We start from the raw sequence: 24,035 nt of genomic DNA on the forward strand, positions 1-24,035 counted from the left end.
TGTGTATATGTAATTATGTACCTCAGTCTCAGTTCGGTGTTTACCCGTTTTACATTCACATATTATTATGTTAGAGTTTCATTATCAGTGATAACTTTTCACAATTTGTCATTTAAGTAATTCGTTTTATGAAATTTATATATTTGTTTAATTTTTTTAACATGAGTCATATACCTAGGATTCATCAAATCACTTAATCGAAATTTACACCATCATCATAATTATCATTAAATTGACCAATTCACAAAGGGAAAAACTAATTTTTCTGCTCGCCTAACTAATTTTCCGTGTTGACGACAGATAAGGACAATACGAACTACTCGATATCTCAAAATCCAACGATATTTCTTAAGGCATTTTGAATAAGTAAATGAACCTCCAGCCACCACAAATGTTTATAAAAAATATTAATATCTACTCCAAATTAAAAAAAAAAAACACGCTATATAGTACAACTAGCCGGTACTAACAGTATCTTATATAAGTCATCACCTTCATTTCTGATTGTTCGCCCCTGTGGATACTTAAATAATACCACTCATAACTTCTATCATTGTTATGGTTAGGTGAGATAAACCTGCACCATACAATTCTCATCTTTGATATTTCGGAGACTATAGCCGAACAAGGACATTCGGTCCAACGCGTTGCCAACTTAAAAGAAAGCGGACATCTACGGACTGCGTTCTCTGTTTTTAGTCGAATTCAAATCTGACAATTAATAAAAAAGATATAAGGATAATCTATCTTTTATTCTATAAGTGCACCAATGCACCATGATTAAGATGGAAGTACCTCATAAAAACAAAAATTATCCACAAGTCTTTTATGAGAGTAGATTTATGGACACATCACAAATTATTGTTATCAGTGTTACATACTTCCCACTTCAAGTGCGGAAACTGTCACTTTTCAGACTTTATAACAAGGATATGTAAAAGCAACCCAGCCAAGTATGCTTTATGTAAAGGCGATCACACTTCCAATTACAAAGAATATCCAACATACAATAAAGCCATCTTCAAGTGTCATAAAACCAATCAATCAAATCTCCTCATCTCCAACAAAAAAACTCGCCGTATCCAAACTCTCCTGTTAACTACACCAAATTATTTTATGCCTCCGTTGATTCCGATTCTAATAATATCGTATTAGCTAATGGTACATAGTATAATAAGTATGAATTCATTTCAAATCTTATTTATTTAATTAATCCCCTCATTTTACTCCTTACCAACATATTACGCAAACAATATTGTATTTCATGACCTATTATTATTTATTTCTCATTACTCAATCATATATATTATATTCTCTAATTATAATTTATTATTTTTTTTATTATTATTATTATTATTTATTATAAACGGATAATATACAATTGAATAACATTTAATCTATAACTATTTTAATATTTATTACTATATATTTAAATTTATATTTCATTCATATTATTAAAAGATAGGTACAGTTGTATACCTAACTGTTGAGATAATAATGGTTTTAACCAAATCTACTGAAAAATAGACGAGTATATTAAATAATTTAGTATTATTATTAATTTGTTCTTACTAATCAATAAATTTATAGAAAAATATAGAGTAAAAATTAATTGAGTAAAATGACAGTAACTATTCTCTATTCCAAATGAGATCAGCCTTCGGCGGCCGAGTTTTGCGCATGGGCGTGGCCTACGCCGCTGGTAGAGTTGCAGTCGAAACACTACTAGGTGGGGGAACCTAACTACCACCGGACGAAAACTGGTCGCCGCGCAAGGCTGATCTCATTTGGATTAGAGTATATATCGTCGTTTGATATACTTCATTAATATTCAATACTTATACATATATATTTTTAATTTTACTTGAAAATATCTTAAGACAATTATTAGGCATAAATGTATAATAGCTATAATATTATTCAATACATAATAATTTTTATTCATATATATATATTTATATTTATAAATTGTGTAGGTACATGTATGTTAGTATATTTATATGTCATTCATAAATAAATGCAATATAAAATAAACCATATGGCCATACTCCAGTATATTATAACAGTAGATATACTCGTAGATTCTATTTAATCAGAAATAACCGGCATTATAATATGCGCTATGACATGGTACTTAGTACTTACTATAATCACATCTAAACAATAATTCTTTATCTGATCAACAACACAATTGCACTCTATCTATTTTATAGTTTATCAAATACGCGTGAAATATTCGTACAACACGGTAAAACGATGAGGTTTCATATACCATAAATAAATCACAAACATAACAGAACTACTGTACTCACACCACAAGTTAAATTGGAAAACGTCCTGTCGGAATAAAAATTTGCTGGCTCATTTTTACCTTGAACATAACATACATGGCCAGGGGAGAGATTGCTTGAGTTATTTATTAGTGGTATCGGCTACTAGTCGACCACCGCAGAACCGTCGCCGATGCACCAGAACCACTGCCGATCATTCGTCCGAAATCCCCTCGGTCAAATGAAAGTCCTAAATCGAAACGAAAAGTTTTTTTCCCCAGTCCGTATTGTATTATTTTTGCACTTTTTTCCATTACGGGAAAAGGTTTTCCCGTCCGTTCATTTTTGACCGTTATGGGTGCAGTAGTGTAAGATTTATGGCCAAGGTTCGAAGACCAGTCGTCGGACAGCGGAAGTGCGCGGGACGGATATCGAACACGCCTGCTGGTGGGCGATGGCGGGGAAAAAACAAAAAGACAAAAAAAAATTATTTATGAAACCGACTGTAAAGTCACTGCCAACGTTTTTCGCGTGTGATTTGTGTCGCGCACTAGTCGCAGGCACTTTATTTTGGAGGTTTTTTTATAACACGACCCCTCCGTAGAAGAACGTAATGGTTTTTCCTATCCAACAATAAAACATCAACATACTTCAATGTTTGGTATTTTTCTAAAATTAAATAGGTATAAAAAGGTGAGATAACATAATGTACTATTAGCCAAAATAAGTTAACATTTATCAAATCATTAACCCATTGAATATTTTTTTTTTTTAGATTATAGAAAAAAGTATGAAATTTGAATTTCAAAAAAAAGGCTATCGAAACAAGGTATGTAAATTAAAATAATAATATATTATGGAAATATAGAATATTATAAGTAATAACATGACCTAACTCAAATGTTTTAAAAAAAAATTATCATACCATAGCTTAATAAACTAATAAAAACTATTGTAAACTGAGATTTTAAGAAAAATAATCTTTTGAATGTGAACTAGTCACTTGTTATTTTCAAATTTATTATGATAAATCATCCTCTTTTTGACCCACCCAAAACATTAATTTGATTCTTAAAATATCTCAAATTTCGTATTGCTTTAATATAAAATAGTTTTTGAAAGTATATAATTACAAACTTAAAAAACTATAACACTTCTATAATTTTCAATACTCAAATTACATAAGTAGTGTACATATTTTGAACATTAATTCAAATTGTTGTTATTCGAATGTTAAGTGGATTAGTTTATTATAAAATTTAAATCAAAAAATAACAAGGACCGAACTTAATAACACTTTGTAACGTATGGCATTTAAAAATAATACCTCTGATAAGACTCTTAAAGTCATTACACTCATTTATATTAATTTATTTACATAACTCATATATAAAATAAGATATAGAATATAGATAATAATTAGTTTTATGTTTTATTAGTACCTAAGTTTATGAACTATAACTTTTAAATTGTAATATTCAAATTGTTTAAGAAATACAAATTTTAGTCTACAAAACCATTTCGATATAATCATTATATAAAACTTGTAAATTAATATCTAACACTACGCCTTTTTTTAAATTTGTAAATAATTACTAATAATACCTATTTATCTTAAGTCGTTTTACGTCTAATGTGTAAAAATAAATAAATATTTTTTAGATGGATAAGACGTATAAATATATCAACTTAAAAAAAAGTCGGAAAGTGAGTACATCTGCTGTACATTAGGGGGTGGGGTGGACCTCGGGCTAGGGTAGGTTAAATTTGAATGCAATGATAGGTATCATTGTATACGAAAAACGATTCTGAACGGAGATGATTTATCAGTCTAGAATATTTAACGTTAGATATAAATACAAACAAATTTATGAATTTTGAACTACAAAATAATTAGCAACTATTCATGATTTTGACGAATTTTTGTCGAAATTCGAACTTCAAATGCTAATTAAAAAAAATTGTGCCTATGTATTCTTATAGTTTTTTAATCACTATAACAATAACATATGAGGAACTTTGTATAAAATGTTCAAGTATTTTGATAGGGTCAAAAAAATTTTATAGACACTTCAAAAGAAAATTTTCAGAAAAATTGAAAATTTCAGTTGTCTATAAATAGCTCAAAAAAACTCAAAATATTTTGAAAATTAAATCATGTAAAGAAAATGTCAATTTAAATAACTGGTAAAATTTTCAAGTATCTACGACTTCTACTTTTTGAATAATTACAAATATTTAAAATCGTTTGAGGATAAATCGTTATCGTTACGCGATTTCGTAAAAATTTAAAATTGAAACGTACTTAAAATTTTTCCTATAATGATGCTTCGAGTTTTCTCTACAGCTACTTGAAGAAACCTTGCGTAAAAATTCCCGTTTTTCCGTTATTTTTTTTTTTTTTGTTTTTCTCGATTTTTTTGAAAACTGTTGGAAAATGTTTACTTTTTACCTCTATAATGCACCAAGAATATTCACTTTTCCATCGGAAACCACCCCCGAAGTTTGAAATTGAAGCATTATTTCGACTAGTTATGCTGTACATAGACACAAAAAGAAAAAACATACATTATTGTAAAATCAATACATTCATCACTCCGTTCAGAATCTAAAAGAGAGATGTTAAACTATTTTGATTACTATAGTCTATAATAATATTGTATTTGAACAAAAGATTGAGGATGATTTATTTTAAATATTATTATATCTTATAGAATTGATTTTTAAAATAATAATTATTATTTTGTGTTCATTTTACATGATATATTTTGTTGCACAAATTAGTCTCTATATATTATTATAATAATTAATAACTAGCAAACTATACATTTTCACTCCATTATTATTTATTTCAAATTAACCAGGATGCTTTAGAATTTTAGAAGCTATATAATATAAGTCACAGGGGAATTTTCCAAAGAATTTCCTTAGTGTATTCTAATTGCTCGCAATCTAACTACAGATAGTTCACAACATAGCTGTAATGAAAACTATAGATTTCCATTAGGTTGTGAGATGTATGTACTTCCAATACTTAACTCAAAAGAACTCATTCTGGTAATTCTATACAATAAGTTCATAATGTGTATACTATAAGTAAACAAAAATTATCAATAAGGTAAAGAAAGTAAAAATCAAGGTAGATATTTGACAACATCAGAAAAATACTATAAAGTTGCATTAATTATAAAAAAATATTCAAAACAAGAAAACTATTACAGAGTGAAAGTTAATTTAGAAAAATCGTTTATTTTTATTTTTATCGCTGACTTTTTTCTTAAATATATGTATTATTTAAAATCGTACTTTAAAATTGTCTTTAAAAGTTTAACACTCTGTTTATCACCTTATCCCTAAGGACAATTCTTGGGTAACACATTTTAAAACCGTACCAGTAGGAAATAGGATATTTATTGTATATACTATATGTACTTTCGAGAAAAACAATTTTATTAGACACCAAATAGAGACAATGAAAGTTTAGTTGAAAAAAACTAAAAAATACATTTAAAAACCTTCGAAATCAAAAATTCATTACTCTTTTGAGATTTTTATATCGGTAAAATTCTTAGTAAAATATTTATTAATCCTTAACAGAATACGAAATCGGTACTTATCTTATTTTATTAATCATAATAATTATAAATATTACTGATAGAAGAGTCATTATTTCACAAAAATATAACCACTGTAAAATGTATTCATTACAAGGCTAGACAACTATCAAATATCAATATACCTTTTAAGCATAAAAAACTAATGCAATGTTTTTCTTAAACTTAAGTCCAAAAATATACCCCCGGATTATAAAAATTATCTGAAAAACCACACATAATATTTATTTTGTAGTATGAAACAAGGTTCGCAACATTTAGAGCAGCAAATTAGGTTAAACATAGTTTAGTTTGTATTTAATATTTGTAAAAACAAAATTTCATTTTGTCTATCGAAAAAACAGATTATAGTTGTACAATTGTACATAACAATAATAAAACATATTTGTACAAAATAGCTATTTAATGGTAGTTTTTTAGTTTTTATAGAATTATAATTTTAGTCTCATAATTATTTTAAATATTTATTAATATTTTATATAATTAATTTTTAAAATTATTTTATATACTTTAATTATAATTTTGAGATTCAACATATAATTACATATTTTATTGTACTTTTTAACTCATGGACCCTCATACAAACTTTTTCAGTGGCGCTCATTATCTTCTTACAAAAAAAATAATTAATTAACAAAAAAAATAATAAAAGTTACTTTAGGGATTTATAGTTTTTAAAACAATATTACAACTGGCTTATTTTATTTTTAATCAATAAATAAATAAATATAAAATAGATAGTAGTATAATTTTTATTGTAAACAAGGTAATATCAAGCAGAATAATACATACGGTATTATTCTAAAACTCGATCAGAATAAAGAAAGTATTTTTTAACAATGAAACAACAAAAATATTAATTCAATACCAATCTTTCAATTTTATTTTAATCCAAAAAGAATAACCATAGAAACTCGAATCATATAATATATAATAATATTTTCTATATACTTACTCATATAATGCAATGTTTTAATTATCTAAACTAACTTTTAGCTTTCATAACATAGACTTTTTTCACATCGTTCTATGATAAGTTAATATTGACTAGTTATAAGTTGATAATTAAAAGTGATGTTTCTTAAAAATTAGTTCAAACTTTCAAATTAAAAAAACACTAATAAATATATAATATAGTTATACGATAAAATATTTATAGATTGATACTCATTGTCTTTATTCAGAATTGGTTTAGCATATAGGTATAATAATTTGAATAAAAATTAAATTATTTTTTCATTTAATTCAAATTGTATACATTTATTACATGAAACGATGTACACACTTAACTTACAATACAGCAAAATCATATTACTTAATATTTTTAAAACTTTTCTATATTATAGGACATAGTTTATATTATTTAAACAAAGTGTTAAAAATATTATTTGTTTTACAGTTGTATATTTATGTTTGAATTTTTTTTTTTAAATATTTGTATTATTTTAATAATACTAGTGTCAATGAAATACCTATGTATTATAATGGCTTCGATCATAATTTAATATAGAATATAATTTTATAATTTATTTAATTGTAACTCTGCTACGAAAAATACATTGGATTTAAAATAATAGTTTAATGAAAATAATAATTAATATTTACGTATAATACCTGGTTTTAATGGGGGTGGATTTATGTTTATACTTCGTCAAAGACGAAGTATACAAATTGCATATATACAGTAAAGTGATTTTCTTGGTTATTTTATAAAACTCAAACATTTATTTCCTTAAAAGTCTTTTAAAAAAAAATGAAATAAAGAATAAAACTTTATAATATCTATAAGTAAAATGATAACTAATTTACAAAAGGTCCCTTTGAATTACTTCCAATATAATGAATCTTTTGTATCAACAATTTTAAATTATACTTAATTTTTGGTAAAGGTATTATAAAATATTAATTTATGGTTTCGAATACTCAATAAAACAAGATCTCATTCTGACCATTACTATTATAATATGCATGCTTCAGAAACCACAAACATTTTTATCAATAGTCATAGGTAGAATGATATTTTTATAATAAAAAAATAAACTACATGTAAGTAAATGAAAATAATTGATTAGGTACGTCCTTTATAAATTATAATATATCTACGTTAATTTAACGTTTTTAAATTGAAATGTTTATTTTTAACTTAATTACAATAGGGCTATAAATGTAGGAACAAATTTTTATCACATAACTTATAAAGGTAATCTATAACTTTTATGTGGTAATTATTTATTTATTTATTTTATATATTTAATTAGTTATTTTTTTTTTATTTATTTTTTTTTTTTTTTTGAATTTCATACGACAAATATTGGACACATGAAAAATATAAAATTAAACTTCGTAATGTCGTTTAGAAATTCAGGAGTATAGTACACATTATTATAGATTAAATATACATGCGTTTATCTTATAAAGATGATTACTAATATAGTATGATAATAAAAAAAAATACCCAAAGTATAGAATATATAAAAATGAATTTTAATCAAGTTGTATATGATAATATGATAATAATAATTATTAATCATAAAGACCCAATATAGTAGTAATTTATAGTTAAATTTCATGTTTAACTAATATTATTTTCGAAGATATATATTAATATATAATAAAATATTAAAATGTATCAAAACGTTGAACTAAATTACATTATTAACTCTTAATAGGTTCTCAATTCAAACCTATCTTAAAATATGGAAATGAATGTTTTGCGTTCTAAATTCAAAATGTCTTTAAAATATATCAATGAGTTTTTAAAAACATAGCTAAACGTATAAGAAAAGTAGTTTGATTTGATGTAATAGATTAGTAAAGAGAAATTTTAATTGTTACAACTTACAAATAAAAATAATTAACGTGCGTCTTTTCTTACCGATAAAATGTGCATTTAAGGGAACATTTTGACCCTATACCTACTAAGACCGTTTAAATTGAAAAAACGATGCACTTAAAACAGTGTGGTCGACAAGTGTATCCTTCCATCTAATTATATAGGTATGTAAGTAAGCTTTTATCCTAGTTGTGGTGGACGAAAGTTTTGAAATCCCAAACTTATAGAGATTAGCCCACCTTGTCTGTACATTGGATTCACTAAAAGCTCGTGTTGATCAACATGTCAGTGAATAAGTTACACTTATTGGACTTTTCGGCTTTTTCCTAATTAGATTTTATTAAGATCTTAACTTTATCTTTTACTATCAAATCACTTTAATCACCTACAATGCAGTTATTGCAGTCTATATAAAACTATAGCTAGTGGAATTAATATCCTAAAATAAATACTATTGTTTAAAATCTAAATAAAAACATTCTATAATTGCTAAACGTTAATTATATTTTTGCATCATATATTACATAAAAATATTTCCTCGAATATTCCAGAATGTATAGCTCAAATTTAAAAAAAAAATCAAGTAAATAGTTGGAACTATAAGAGTATAATAGTAATTAAAACAACAATATAAAAATTATAAAATTATAGTATTTCCTATCATTTCTATCCAAAATATAATATTTTAAATTTTATTTTTAACTACTTAGTTAAATACATAGTTCAAAATTTTAAATTGAATAATTCGAGTTTATATGTATAAAACAACGGTGAACAAATTCACTTTACCAACCCCTTCACGATTTTCAATTTTTTTTTTTTTTTGAAGACTTGGCTTTTTATGCTTGAAATGATGGGGTAAATTTTTTTCCCGGAAACTATTATTTTAGAAGTTATAGCCTTCCAAAGTTTGCGCGCAACACTACTATATTACCGCGCGGAGGACCATTTTTGTTATTTTTTTGTACTTACGTATTCTAACCTGTTTAAAACGATGGTGCAATAATTATTTATCCCCCGATTTGCTATTCAACACCTCCCCAAGTGGGTCATAGGGTTAAGAAAATTGCATTTTTGTTGCACTGAGACACCGAGCGAGGTCACTTGCTCGCTGCAATCGCTCGGACAAATAAAAACGAAAATATCCCCCGATTTGCTATGCAACACCTCCCCGAGTGGATTACAGGGCTAAGAAAATTGCATTTTTGTTGCACCGAGTCACCGAGCGGAGTCACTAGCTCGCTCTGACAAAACTGACTATGTCCCAAAATTGTTAAAATACGTAAAAAAAAAAAATTAAAATTTGTTATATAGACGCTGCGCGTGGCAGTCAAGTAACGTTGCGCTCATGCGCATAAACGTAAAATCATAAACTTTGGAAGGCTATAACTTCTAAAATAATAGTTTCCAGGAAAAAAATTTACACCATCGATTTAAGCATAAAAAAACATATCGTAAAAAAAAAATTGAAAATCGTGAGGGGGTTGGTAAAGTGAACTTTAGCCAACAACGGTTTCCAAAGAGATTTATAAGAATATTAAAAAAGTATTAAATTCAATTAAAGTCCAATAATTGTATATCCGATCAAAATATAAATTTTAATCTACCTACTTATGCAATAGGAAAACTAACACTAGACTATTATGAAAATATTTTAATTAAAAACTAACTAACCTATAACCACGAATATTACTTTTAATCCATACAGGTACCTACTTAATTATATATATATATATATATTTTTAATATAAAACTAATTTCAAATTTCAAAAAAATTTTATATGTAATTTTTGATTGCAATATGTTACACGTATACCATAAGATTGTAAATAAAAATGTCTAATATTACGACTAATAAAGTGTCGATTCATACAATTCTGATGTGACTTTACTATTACATTAGTCAAAGAATTATTTATGTCCTAAATAATAATTGAATAACAAATAGAAATAATCCTTCAATATATACGACAGGTGAGTTGAGTTTGAATTATTCGACAAGTTACCAACTCTTATCGATTTGAGACACATCATATTTTTCTAATGTTGTAGGTAGTTCATAAAACATTTAACTGCCCTAACAGTGTTGGCCAGAAATACAAAAACACGCATATTATTACCATATTTAAATTAAATTCCAATTAAATCTATCGAATTAAATAGCTAGAAATAGTTTCTTAAAAACCCGAAGGTTCAATTTTGAAATTTAATAAGACACAAACAGTTTTATGTAACAGAGTTACATAAAATATTTTAATTTATTATTTTTCAGAAAATAACGTATTGTATAATAATATACGAAGGTATATTGTTTACTACGAATTCCCGTAATTATTATTATCTATGCAATCTATGCATATACGCAACCGACGAATTCGTCGAAACGATAATGTATTGTGTAGATACATATTCACGTGTCCAATGGATTGGCGAAGGGCAGGGGGTGGCAGCCACTTTTGAGAACTGATGTAAGTGGGTTTTTTTTATGGAGGGGTTTCCCACATTCTAAAAATTGAATATAACGACGAAAACAGATAATCTCCTGTGTTTGCCAAAATTATTACAACATGTAAATACTACATTATAATATATTAATACCTATAGGTAACTACGATCTACATACAAGACAATTGCTACCGACGCAGCACGCGATGGTCATAATAATATTATGATAACAATATGACGTCTATTAAAATGTCAATATAACGCGATATCCGCGATCTGTAAGGTAATAATCCAGAAAGTCGCCTACCTGTTTTATCCGCCGTGTACACCAACACCATCAGCACGCAGGACAGCATCATCATTTTGACGGCACCGACACGTGAAACAAAAAAATAAAAAAACACTCGAAAATATTGTTTTCTCTTAAGAATCCGCACAAACACCTGGCGCGCGGGAGGGTGGCGGGACACGATTCCCGCAGCACTGCACTCCCCGCGTGACACGCGTTCTGCACACGACTAAATTTATTCGCGGTTTACACTTATATTGGGTATTGCACCAGCACCGCACAATAATTGCCTGCACGTAAGGCGTACGCACATTTGCGTGTACGGTCGCGACGCGTAATCGTTCGGCCGGACGAGACTTAAAACAAAAAAAAAAAAAAACGTATCTCGCGATGAAACTCGTAAAACCGAAAAATCGCGATCGGCAAAACGTTCGCGAAAAACGTACGTACGCTCGTGTTAAATTCGAACGCGGAACGCAGGCGACGATACCGGGGTGACCGACGCGAGCGAACTGACGCGGTGCCGCCGAGTTCCCGACGGCGATGTCGACGGCGGCGGCTTTCGATTTTCGTGGACGGTTGCCGTCCCTCGCGCGAGCAACAATCGCGCCGCCGTCGTGCCGTCGTGCGCCACGAGGACGACCGCGCGCGATGTATCGATAAAGGTAACGGTCCGACACACCGCAGCGGCGTGTGATGCGTTTTAAAACAATATTAAGAAAACCCCGCGCCGACGATAATCGCACACGATTTTGTACACGAGCCGATTTTTTTTTTTTTTCTTGGCCGACGGGGAGCAAAGAAAATCTTTTTCGCCTATATCGAATTACTGTCAGATAATCGTAGATACCTCGTAATATATTTTACGCGTATAACGCGGTATATATACCGTAAACCGAAAAGGTGTATAATAGATATATATATATATATATATATAGTATATAGTATGTCGAGATGAATGTCACATCCGCCAAAAGCGTTGGTGTGTGTTAACGTTTCGTAAAAACAGCCACGTACACCGGTGAATGTTGACATTCGGTGAATATTGACGTGACGATACTTAAATGAAAAAAATCAGTGTTCAGTAATATTTTTTTTTTATATTTAAATACAAACAGAGTCAACTGTTGTCAATATTATTATAAATATGTATACTTCAATGTTATTTGTTGCAATACGACAAGTCATAGTTGCATTTTGAGTTGTAAAGTAACCCGGCGTTAATTGTAACCACAAGTTTTTTTTTTTTTTTTTTACGTACATTTATAGCTTTGCAATTACACACCTTAGGAAACATTGCCAAACATTGTGCTTCTTTTGTAAATCATTAACCACGAGTGTCCGTCATCCCTATAGTCAGTGGTCTAATTAGTAATTTGACAGAGTACCTCGTAAAATGTCATACACCAGCTCATCATTTATTTCACGTAATAGATGATTTTTACTCATTTTTCCCGCCAATATTACAATGAATTTGTTGCAAAGACGTTATTTCTATGATGCCATCACACGCTTCACACATATATTTATCGTGTTTTTCTTCATTCAAACACAAAGGAATTTTTTTCTCGTATTTTATATACTATTTTGTTATATGTATTATAATGCAATTATTTTATATATTCCATTTAACTAGTAAGTTATGAAGTTAACGATATTTTCCGCGTGAACATAAAATACAAATCGACAAAATATGTCTGCGTCATGGAATAGAAACCATCAGAATATAATCTATTAATAATGATGGCTGGCGTTTACTTAAACTTGGTGGTCAATTTTATCATTTTTTAAACGTATAAACATAATATAACAAAAATACCGGTGGATATCGATATTCACAAATTGTAGTCGTTCACCTCAACGTGTACACTACACTGCAACGGTGCAAAACAGGTGGATTAGAAGTCCATAATTTTATGGGACGATTAAAAAAAAAATAACAGCGTGAACAGTGGAAGAGAAAACAAGATAAAGCGAGAGAGAAGTACTTGATAATAATAATAACTTAATACCGAGACAACAAACAAATATTGCTACAACACTTTCCTAAAATGTACGTCCACGAGCGCTACGTTTTCTATGAAATTTCTGATTATAATGAGAATAATATTCTCTTCTCTGGTATGTTTATTTTTATTTATTTATTTATTTTTTTCGGTTAATTTCATCAAATGTATTTTCACCTATAATAACAGATAATATACTAATATAATATTACCTATTCCTAGAAACCAGAAAATGTTAAAAATAGATATTTACGATAAACAAATGAAATAGAGGTAAAATATAAAATCAATGAATATTCTTGAGAATATTATGAATATTAATAAAATTATTACAGTTATTTTACATCGATAAATACGTAAGACGTAACATTAACTACTGACGTTTCTGTTTTGATTTTTTTTTTTTTTTTTGTTTTTACAATATTATATACTCGCAGCACTATAATACATCACGATAATATAAATAATTTATTATTTTCAAAAAATAATTAGCAATAATATTATAATATTGTCTGCATAATATCGTCTTTGAAAATTGTTTTTTGCTGCATATATAGTCGTCTCTGCGATATTATTATAATACGTTGTGTAATCGGTGTAAACGTGTCCTGGCGTCGTACACAATATAATATATTATTTAATATAGGCTACACCGAAGCCTGAATAATAAATTTTTTTTTAGATTCGTCGATTAATTAATAATTATTTTTCACCGTAACCGTCGTAGCTTATAACCATATTTCTTGACTGCTTAATATAATATGCCTACTATATTATTTCCAGTTATGTCAATAACATTTATTGATTTATGTAGTTTTTCAAACCCCATCAAACTTATTACCTATATAATCGCATTGCGTTTTGAGAGTATACCTACGGCTCGCGCCAAAAACATAAAATATAAACGACCTAAACCTATATACATATATTTATTATTCGTGAAAACCAACACTATCACGTCGCCCATCGGCTATATTTTCTGTTTAATTATTATAACTAATCTCAATAAATATTTATTTTTTATTTATACATTTAGCATTTTTATTTTATCGATTTTAAACTTTCTATTTGAAAATAAGTTTTTTTTTTTTAATTTTATAATTAGTTTATTATTTATATAATTTTTATACGTCATAATTTTTTTATGTAATATAGTAGTAAGTAATATAATATAGTCAAAACTTCAAAAATATTATTTACTGCATTAAGATATTATGGAAAATTAAAAATCTTTTAAGATTTAAATAAACATTTTTATGTATTTTTTAAGAAACAAACTAATGTTGGAAAAATACTTTTTTAGACTACGAGTATATATTATATTTTTAACAATCAAATAATATATATTATATATGTATTATTATATATTATATATATAAAGTTGTACCTTGAAGTTGTTTCGATTAAAAGCTGTTCATCGTCCCCCGCATCATTAATTGTAATTAAAAAAAATTCGAACTAATAATATAGAATTTAAAAATAGTTTTAATAATATTCAATTAGAAAATTCTTTTTTTTTTTTTTACTATAGTTTAGGTGTATAATATAATTACTATATTATTTTATTAGCCTGTAAATACAATGTGTACTTTATTTATAACATACAACATCATTAATAGTTTATATACATTTATAATCATTTATATCATTTATTTTTTTTAAAAAAAGCAGTGTACAGTTACATTGGTAAAAACTGACTTACAAGTAATTGTAATTAATCTGTTTCGTGCTTTGTGAAGCAATGCACTATGGCGTCTTACAAAATATCTTAGCTAGTATTTGTTTTGGCTTCTTTTTCTGTCATATTCATGGCTTCTGGCTTAGCTTTGTTGGTTCTTGAATAAGAAAACCGACATTTAATAAGTTCAAATTATGAGTTATGTCATTATAAATTCACAATGACAGTATTTATAAATATTTTTAGTATATATCCTACTAATAGATGACAATATGAATAAAAATTAATTTTTTAAATTACATTTTAAATCTATGTGAAATGTTTGAGTGTATTAGGTATTTTAATATATTATCTATTTTTCATTTTTCTCACCCGCCATCAATACCTGAATACCTAATTTAAACTTAAATTTTTTGTCAAGATAATATTCAATTCAAAATATTGTATAATATAATTTTATGTTCCATTAAAATATAGTTAGGTACTTATACTGTATTAAACCTGATTTATTATTGATTGATGGTTGACAATATTAAATAAGTATCTAATAAAGATTAATTTTAAACAAACTGTATGATTTAGAATACTTTTATACTTGTTTGTTCGAAAATTTACACTATAACTGAGTATTATTGAATGTTAAATATAAGCAAAAAGCACATTTTACAAAAATAAAATAAATAATTTATGGACGTACTAATATTATAAGAAAGGCATTAGTTGGATACACACTACACAGATATAAACATAAACATAAACATAAATAGGTGTATACTATATGACTCTTACTCCTACTATAGATATTACTACTAGGCACAATTATTTGAATTCGATATTCAAATGTATTAACTATTATGTATACCATTCTCTCCTCAATTTTTTTTTATTATTTTACTCTAATTTAAAATATATTGTAAAATATTACTAACTCTAAAAAAAAAGAAAAAATAATTCAAGCATTCAAAATATTAAGACTAATTTTAAACTGTCCACCTTTTAATTGTTTTTCAATAAATATTGTTTTCATTTTAATTTTCAGTCGAAAAACGATTTCAAATAAACTATTATAAAAATTAAGTAATAACGAAAATACATATGCGCACTTTTTGTATTAACATTCGAAATTCATGTATTGATGAAATTGTAAATAAAAAAAAAATTTCTTTAACGATATCAGTTATTTCATTTTATATTTAAAACTTTCGTTATTACGTTTATATTTATTTTTTTCCACGATGAAATTTATAAAATATTTATTCTTATTCATTACTACTACCTACGAAATGATCCTATTCACGCATAAGCTTAGATACGATGATCTTAAACATAAGTTAATAACAATAAAAAATTATTGTAATTATTATTAAATAATGGGTGTGATGTGTTTGGTAAAAACATATAAAAATACAAAAATAAACTACACTATAATTATTTTTTTTATAATAGTACTATAAGTAAATTACAAAATATCCATAAAAATAGAAGCTAATACATCGTTTCCACTCATTATAAGTTTTCTGCAATTGATTTGTCATCCAGTTTAAATTTAACACATCCATTCCAATATTTCAATGACCGATATCAATAACAATAGGTACACTCAAAACCTTCTATACAACAGAGTGACTTTCTCGGTTCTTTCGTTTAAAGTAATTTAATTCTATTAGTATGAAATATAAAATATAAGTGTATACATAATTATACTCCATAAACTATTTATATAAGGTTTTTGACTTGAACTTGTGTAACAAAATCAGATACCATAAATATAATACAAACCGTTGGTTAATTTTACAAGTTATTATAACATAATATATAAACCCTCGATCTTGTTCTCAAGAGACAGAAATGATTTTCAGTGTATGTTCCGGTCAGATTGAAAGACAAATTGATTAGGGACTACCAGCGAGTGATTATGAACGTGACATTCCCCAAGGATAGCAGGTGATCTATATTCGATGGTGTTTTCATAAAACGTAGCTCTTGTGGTTTTTGCGGGAACACTAATTTATAATTAAACAATACTTGAAAACTTTGGATGGACATCGGTAAATAGAAGAACATTTACCTTTAATATTAAGCTATCAAGGCACGATAAATGACAAAGTAGCAAAAAAATATTGAACTATATAAGTTTACTAAAAATCATTAAAACACTAATAATTTCTTCATAATGTAGACCAAAAGTAACCTGAAGTTTCCATATCTGATTTATTGAATTTTCATAAATAATATTTCGGTATTCAGATTTTTAATGCGTTAATTAAAATTGGTACAACTTTATACTGAGAGATAAACTGGGATTCTCTATACATTTCAAAGTTCAACAACCTTATCAAAGACTAAATTTCCTCTACCCTTTAATAAATAAAGAAACGTCCATTAGTTAGAAATGTCCTATTTCACTATAAAACCAAATCCTACTTTGCTTTCTACTATTATATGTTTCTCTTGTCTAGAAAAAATGTGTAAAAATACATATAAACAAAATACAATTAATAATTCAAGCCAAAGTTTTAAAAATAATTTCAAATTTGCCGTAGTACACAATATAAAGTAGCAAGATATGAATTAAAAACATATCAACGAGAGAAACTTCAAACAGTCCTTGTGATCATTTTTACAAAGTAAATTAATATTAAAATAAAGCTAAAAAATAGATTTTAAATTTAATTTTTTTAATTAATTTCATTAAAACAAATATTTATTTTTATTTTTATTTTTTAAAGCATATTATATAATACCCATATCAGAATTGTTAACAAAGTCAAATAGTTAACTGGTATAAACTTAAAAAAAAAGTATTATTTGTTTCAATAAACGTTTAGATGGCCTATTATCAGTAAAACTAACAAAATATTATGAAATTAAGAAACATTATAAGTTAAATTAATTTTAAAAAACAACATATTTTACTTGAATGTTAAACTAATTATCTCTTTCAAACATCATTTTCATCAAAAGAAAAAAACAAATAAATAAATAAAATTGTATTAATTATAATATGGCATAAAATTATTCAAATTAAAGTACACCAACAATCAACATAATATCTTAATTTGTTAAGTTTATTTTACAAAATAAATAATATTTTTGAATCTTTAAAAATCTAAATAGTAATTTATTTCGATTTTAAATTATAAAATGTATCATTAATAAGCCTCAGAATAATTTGATTTTTCATACTTAAAATTTGCTTTTATTTACACTAATTATAGTATAAAAACAAGTATTTTTTTTTATACCATTTTAATCACTTAATTATATTTTTTATTTAATCTAAATAACATTTTTTATTTTATATTATTATCACATAATAAATAAGAGAATTTTATCAATTGGATAACTTTTATCGATACAATATTAATAATATTAACAGTTTTAATGTACCTAAATAATAAATCTATTTAAAACCAAACAAAAAATATAAATTCAGTGGCAGTCCTAGCGTATCGGCAGGGTGGACAGGTGCTGTATCAAATTATTTAATGTTTACCTATTTAAAAGTTCAATGTCGTATCATTTTGATAATTAAAAGATTATTATTTATCAGTTGAATAAATGAAAATATTTCAATAGTTTTATTTATCATTTATTTTACGCGTTGTTAAGTTAATTTCGCTTTCCAAACTTGTCAGTTATCATTAACACTGACTTTTTTTAAATTATAAAAGTTTAGGTTAATAAATAATAATATATAAAATACAAAATATTATAAAATATTCTAAGATTATAATATTATAATATTAACATAAAATGAATTATATTTAGTTTGTAGAATAAAGAAAATCTATATATTTTTAAGTATTAATTATTATCTGTATTGTATAAGACAAACAAAAATGCGGATTAAGGATTATATTGTGCCTAATGCCTATAGCTTATTTATTAATATATTCATGCCTGTATGAAATTTGAGCCCTAGAACCACTTTTCCAACTTACAACAAAAGTGATTAATGTTTGCTGACCAAAAGATTTTTTCCAAATTTATTATTTTTATTTTTATTATTTTTGCAGTATCATTGTTAATTTTCCAAAATATATTTAGTACGTTCATAACACTATAATATTTTCAATGTTCATTTTTTTGGTGAACAAACAATATGTCGACATTTTTTTGGCTTTTAGACAAACTATTTGACAAAAGAATGGCAAGTATTTTCAGAACCCCTGGGGGTAGGTACAGAAGACATTGAAAACGGTTTTATCTTATATTTTTCTTTTTTTGTGGAACATGGTAAAGCTATGTTTTGTTTTTATAAAACTATCATATATTTTCCTTTCATTACATTTAGGCATTTCAAAATAAAAGTATTTACAAAATACATTAAATTTAATGTATATGTATGTACATTCATTAAACCATAAATCTTAATTCAAAGCCACAATACGTAAACTTTTGTACAATTGAATTTGCTTTTATTTTTTATATTTTTTGGTGTCATATAATTTAAAATAACATTCCGTGTACATACATATGCTTATTAAAATGTACTCTAAATTTATAATATAACCAAACTATTAATTTTAATGGATAAAAAATTTTTGAATTGCACATGGTCGGAAGTACATTCAGTGATAGACTAGCAAAGAAAATCTACTTGAAAAAGTTACAGATCAATCGACCCTCTTCATTTTATAACACTCGCAACATCACTCTCAAATTAATATTAAATTTTTTAATCCACAACTCTTCAACTACAATTTTAATTCTTATTTTAAATTAAATCTTATAATACTGTTAAATCATTGAATTATAACTGAAACAAAGATATATAAAAAATATCTTATATTTTATAAAAAGGTACCTTCTATACTGATATTGTAAATACCAAAATATGTAAATAAGAAAAATTATACAAAATAGAAACAATATATAAATACAGTAAAAACAAAAATTAAAGTTATAAAAAATACAACTTTTCAACTTTTAAAAGTGATTTGAAATTGAAGATGTTTCTGTAGAAACCAAACAAAACAAAATACGTTTCAGAGGTATTCCTATAATCATGTGCGACCATTAGAAGTGGTGGCAAGATGGAAAACATCTTTTTGACAACATTTTCAAGAGTTTTGTCCCAGATAATAATTTTTTATTAAAATTTAAAAAATAAAAATTTGATATGCCTATAAATAATTTAAAAATAATGAAAATTATAAAATGAACATTTAGTAAATATTGCAAGTATCTAAGGTTATTTATATTCACAAAAAAAAAAATTATCGATTTTATCAAAAATTAAATTTGCATAAAAATTTTTATTTTTCCTTAATATTTTTGGTTTTTCCAGATTTCAATTTTTTTACTTTTGACTCCTCAAAACTAGAATGAATTTGACTCATTTTTTTAATCAAAGGATAAAAAAACACATCATTATAAAATCAAAACATTTATTGCTCCACTCAGAAACTAAAATTAACAATTTAATATAACTTTAACTGTGAAGTTTAATTTCGTTTAATGCTTTGTCTATAGGTGTGAAGTACTATAGTTTTGATATTTCACAGGCCTTGTTAGTGATCAGGGTCAGAAGTACCTTATACATTCCAGTGCAGTGGAAACAGCCAACCATCACCGTTACTACTACCACCACCGCCACTAGGCTTAAGTCCGGCGGCAAAATCCGTTTTGTGGGCACTTCCGGGCTACAAAAACGGTTACCACCACAATTCTTCCCACCTCTCACTCCTCTTGTCGCCAACAGTTTGACCATTATTCCCAATGTCTACCCTCTCTCTTTCTCTCTTCTCTATCTACCTCCTCTTCAAAGTATTAAGAACGGATTATCTCCGGCAGCGTCGACGAGTCCAATTTAAATGGTAATGTGGTTAGGTTGCATCACGACTACTGCTGCGACGGCCACGTCCGTGAAGCGTACCCGGTATAGATACACGCGTATAATAATATAATAGCAGAAACTCAAAGCCCCGACGCTAGGGGTCCAACGCTATCGGGTGGGGCATATAGAAGAGGATATTGCAGACGATCGGGGTAATTATAAACTTTACACCAATATCCCCCGGAGTTTCAATTATACGCCAGTTTTAGTCGCCTATAGCAGTCCAGCGAATATTATGCGTTCTCATCATCATTGCTGTCGTTCCATAAGCCGCACCGCAATCCTCCACCACTACAGAAACTCAAAGATTACACCCGAATAGACACGAGTCAGTCGGTCGTTTATACTACCGTTTCAGCCAAACCTATCCACGTATAATAATAACAATAATAATATAAATGTATATACATATATGTAGTATTGTAGTGTATATATAAATGGAGACGCATATACGTACATGCGACTATATGATTGGCATAATGCCGTCCCTTCACACCTCGCTTCTAAATGAGCTATATACAAATGCGCATGATAATAAACGGTGACGCGAAGGGTCATCTCATATATTATAATTCTACGTGCTTATGGAAATTGCGACTGTGGATTCCTCGGTTATACTGTTTGACCCCCAACCCCTTCCCATTCAAATATATGGAGAAACTCATGCAACCCTCTTTATTGTGTGTGTATGTGTGTATGCGTATATTTACAACCACCATATACCTACCTGTACGGTGTATTCAAATAGCTTTTTTAGTGGAGTGAGAATAGTGGTAGAGGTAATACGTACCTATATACACATAGGCATAACGGCTGTAGCTGTGGTGTGGTGGCAATATTCTCGGTGCAGATCGTGAAGGAGGCGGCTTACGCTTAATGACACCGTGCGAAGTTATCAATTTCCCAACGTGTTATTAATTACTAAACCTGACTGCCAACTGGTCGGTTATTCCTACGTCAACCGCTCTCGGAATAACATGCATATACACACAAATACGTTAATACATACATACATACAGTTTGCGGTCATTGGATTTCAAATTCTTAAGTATGTGTCAAACGTGTTACCCGTTGATTATTTCATTCAAGCTCCTGGAATGCGCGCCAACAAAAATAATAACTATATAATATTATACATTAACTTCAATACACTTTTAGTTATTTGACATTCAAATAAACGATAAGTAGGTATATTATATTTTGTTAAAAACATGACATAATATATTATTCTAGTTATTAATTATTACAATATTAAATTAATATAAGTCAAGTATATTTATACTTTTGTCAATAAATAAGTAGCTTAAATCAGTCGTCTATACTAAAATTAGAAGTTAAGCATACTTAAAGTCAAGAGACTGTTAAAAATATTTTGTTTGGCATTTAAAAACTATTTTATCAAATTTTTATTCGGATTTAATTATTTACATTCAAACTACATTATGTATAACTATAATAAATAATAGATTGTCTTACTAGTGACGGAAATTATTACAGTTCTTCGGTCACAAAGTTTTAAAGACATCACTGAGAAACAGACCGTGAGACAGCATGGAAAATGTGGAAAAAATATTTTACTTTATTACCTACCCTAGTGTTAAACAACAGAAACATTACGATCATCCGCTCTTGAGTAATAGTGCCAGTGGTATACCAGTATTCCGCTGACATCGCAGTAGGTAAACCGTATCAAGTTACTTGTATCCAACGATATGATTGGGAGAGTACTTTCATAAGTCATGTTGTAGTTCAATAACACTGTTGTCACATATTGTTACGAAACAAACACAAATATTTCCGTACTATTTCAACTACATCAACACAAAGGAAAACCACGCCAATACATATAAAACGCGGTTAGTCTGGTGCGATTTTCAACAATCAGATTGTATTCCGGGAACCAATCACATGGATTGTTCAGGCTGACAGTTCGTATTAATATGGATATAATCAGCCTAGAGAGTCTTATTTTTTCTTCTCGATTTTCAACAACTCGACTGTGAAGACTAGAGACCAGAAGTCTTATGCCAACCCCACTGAACAATTTATCATTACAGTAGACGCTTATAATACGAGTCACACGCTGGTGGTGGTTGGCCTCGTCCCTCTGACTATGTATATTGTATAGGTAAACCATTTTCCTACTTTTTTATAATGACCTACTCGATTACGATAACACTTGGTCGTACCAAGCACCTTCACCCGCGCTGGCCCGCTTAATTAAGCTTAATGACGCTAACCCCTCCCCAATATTTTGCATATATTATCAATATTAACGTGTAAAATAAAAACCAAATGTAATACTGAAAACATTTAGCGTTATCTATTACAGACAGTCCGTCACATTCCTGGCATATTGTCTCAATATTCCCAGCACTAAACACAATTTTAAGGATTTCTTCACCATTCATCCTGCCTCAAAAAAAAGAAACGTTTTTAAAATTGTATATGATTAATTAGGGTTTTTTATGAAATAATTAATAATTATTAAAAAAAACTTTTCTAAATTAACAAGTAGGTTAATATTTGTTTAATTCTGCGTGATCAGGGCTGAGCATCGATGTAAATTGTATAATATTATGTCAAATCATTAACTTAGATAACAGTTGTTTTGAATGTATTATACTTTTATATTATAATTACTAAATACATTAAAAAAACACAACTTAATCTTTAGTAATATAGTGACTTAAAACAGTAGATCTGCTATTTGACGACTTTCAGAATCATAATATACAAAATATATACTTATTATAAAAATTCAAATAAATAATAAATAATATCAAATCTATCATATATTATCCTCTAAAACAATCTTCTTTGTTATTTAAAGTGTAATCGATCCCGTGACCTTCTAACCTAGTAAAAAAAAAAAAATGTTATTATATCATTATTCATACCTAATGCATTATTTTCAATTCATATAAATTGTATTCATATGTATTATTATTATAATTTTATTACGTATATATATATATATATATATATATAAGTTTTTAAATCTAATAGTTTTATTTTTTATACTTCAAAAATAATTAAAATCTATACAAATTTATGA

The 24,035-nt window shown here is 27.3% G+C and overlaps 1 protein-coding gene and 1 long non-coding RNA gene across 3 annotated transcripts in view; both read right to left on the minus strand.

Moving 5' to 3' along the window:
* Positions 1–12,019, minus strand: part of LOC114122329 (zwei Ig domain protein zig-8-like) — a 356,252-nt gene extending 344,233 nt beyond the window's left edge. Inside the window, exon 1 of one of the 2 annotated variants that reach the window (XM_050202096.1) lies at positions 11,470–12,019. Coding sequence is in view for 1 of the 2 variants with exons in the window: in XM_050202097.1 (XP_050058054.1) it covers positions 11,470–11,524 (55 nt within the window). In the remaining variant the exon portion in view is untranslated. The remainder of the gene's footprint in view (positions 1–11,469) is intronic. The other variant, XM_050202097.1, reaches the window with a different exon arrangement.
* A 3,119-nt stretch (positions 12,020–15,138) lies between these two features.
* LOC126550060 (uncharacterized) overlaps positions 15,139–24,035 on the minus strand; it is a 39,129-nt gene continuing 30,232 nt past the window's right edge. The window contains exon 3 of the long non-coding RNA XR_007604079.1: positions 15,139–15,292. This is a non-coding gene — a long non-coding RNA (uncharacterized LOC126550060). The remainder of the gene's footprint in view (positions 15,293–24,035) is intronic.

This window comes from Aphis gossypii, chromosome 2 (assembly GCF_020184175.1).
Source record: "Aphis gossypii isolate Hap1 chromosome 2, ASM2018417v2, whole genome shotgun sequence".
NCBI classification, from domain to species: domain Eukaryota; kingdom Metazoa; phylum Arthropoda; class Insecta; order Hemiptera; family Aphididae; genus Aphis; species Aphis gossypii.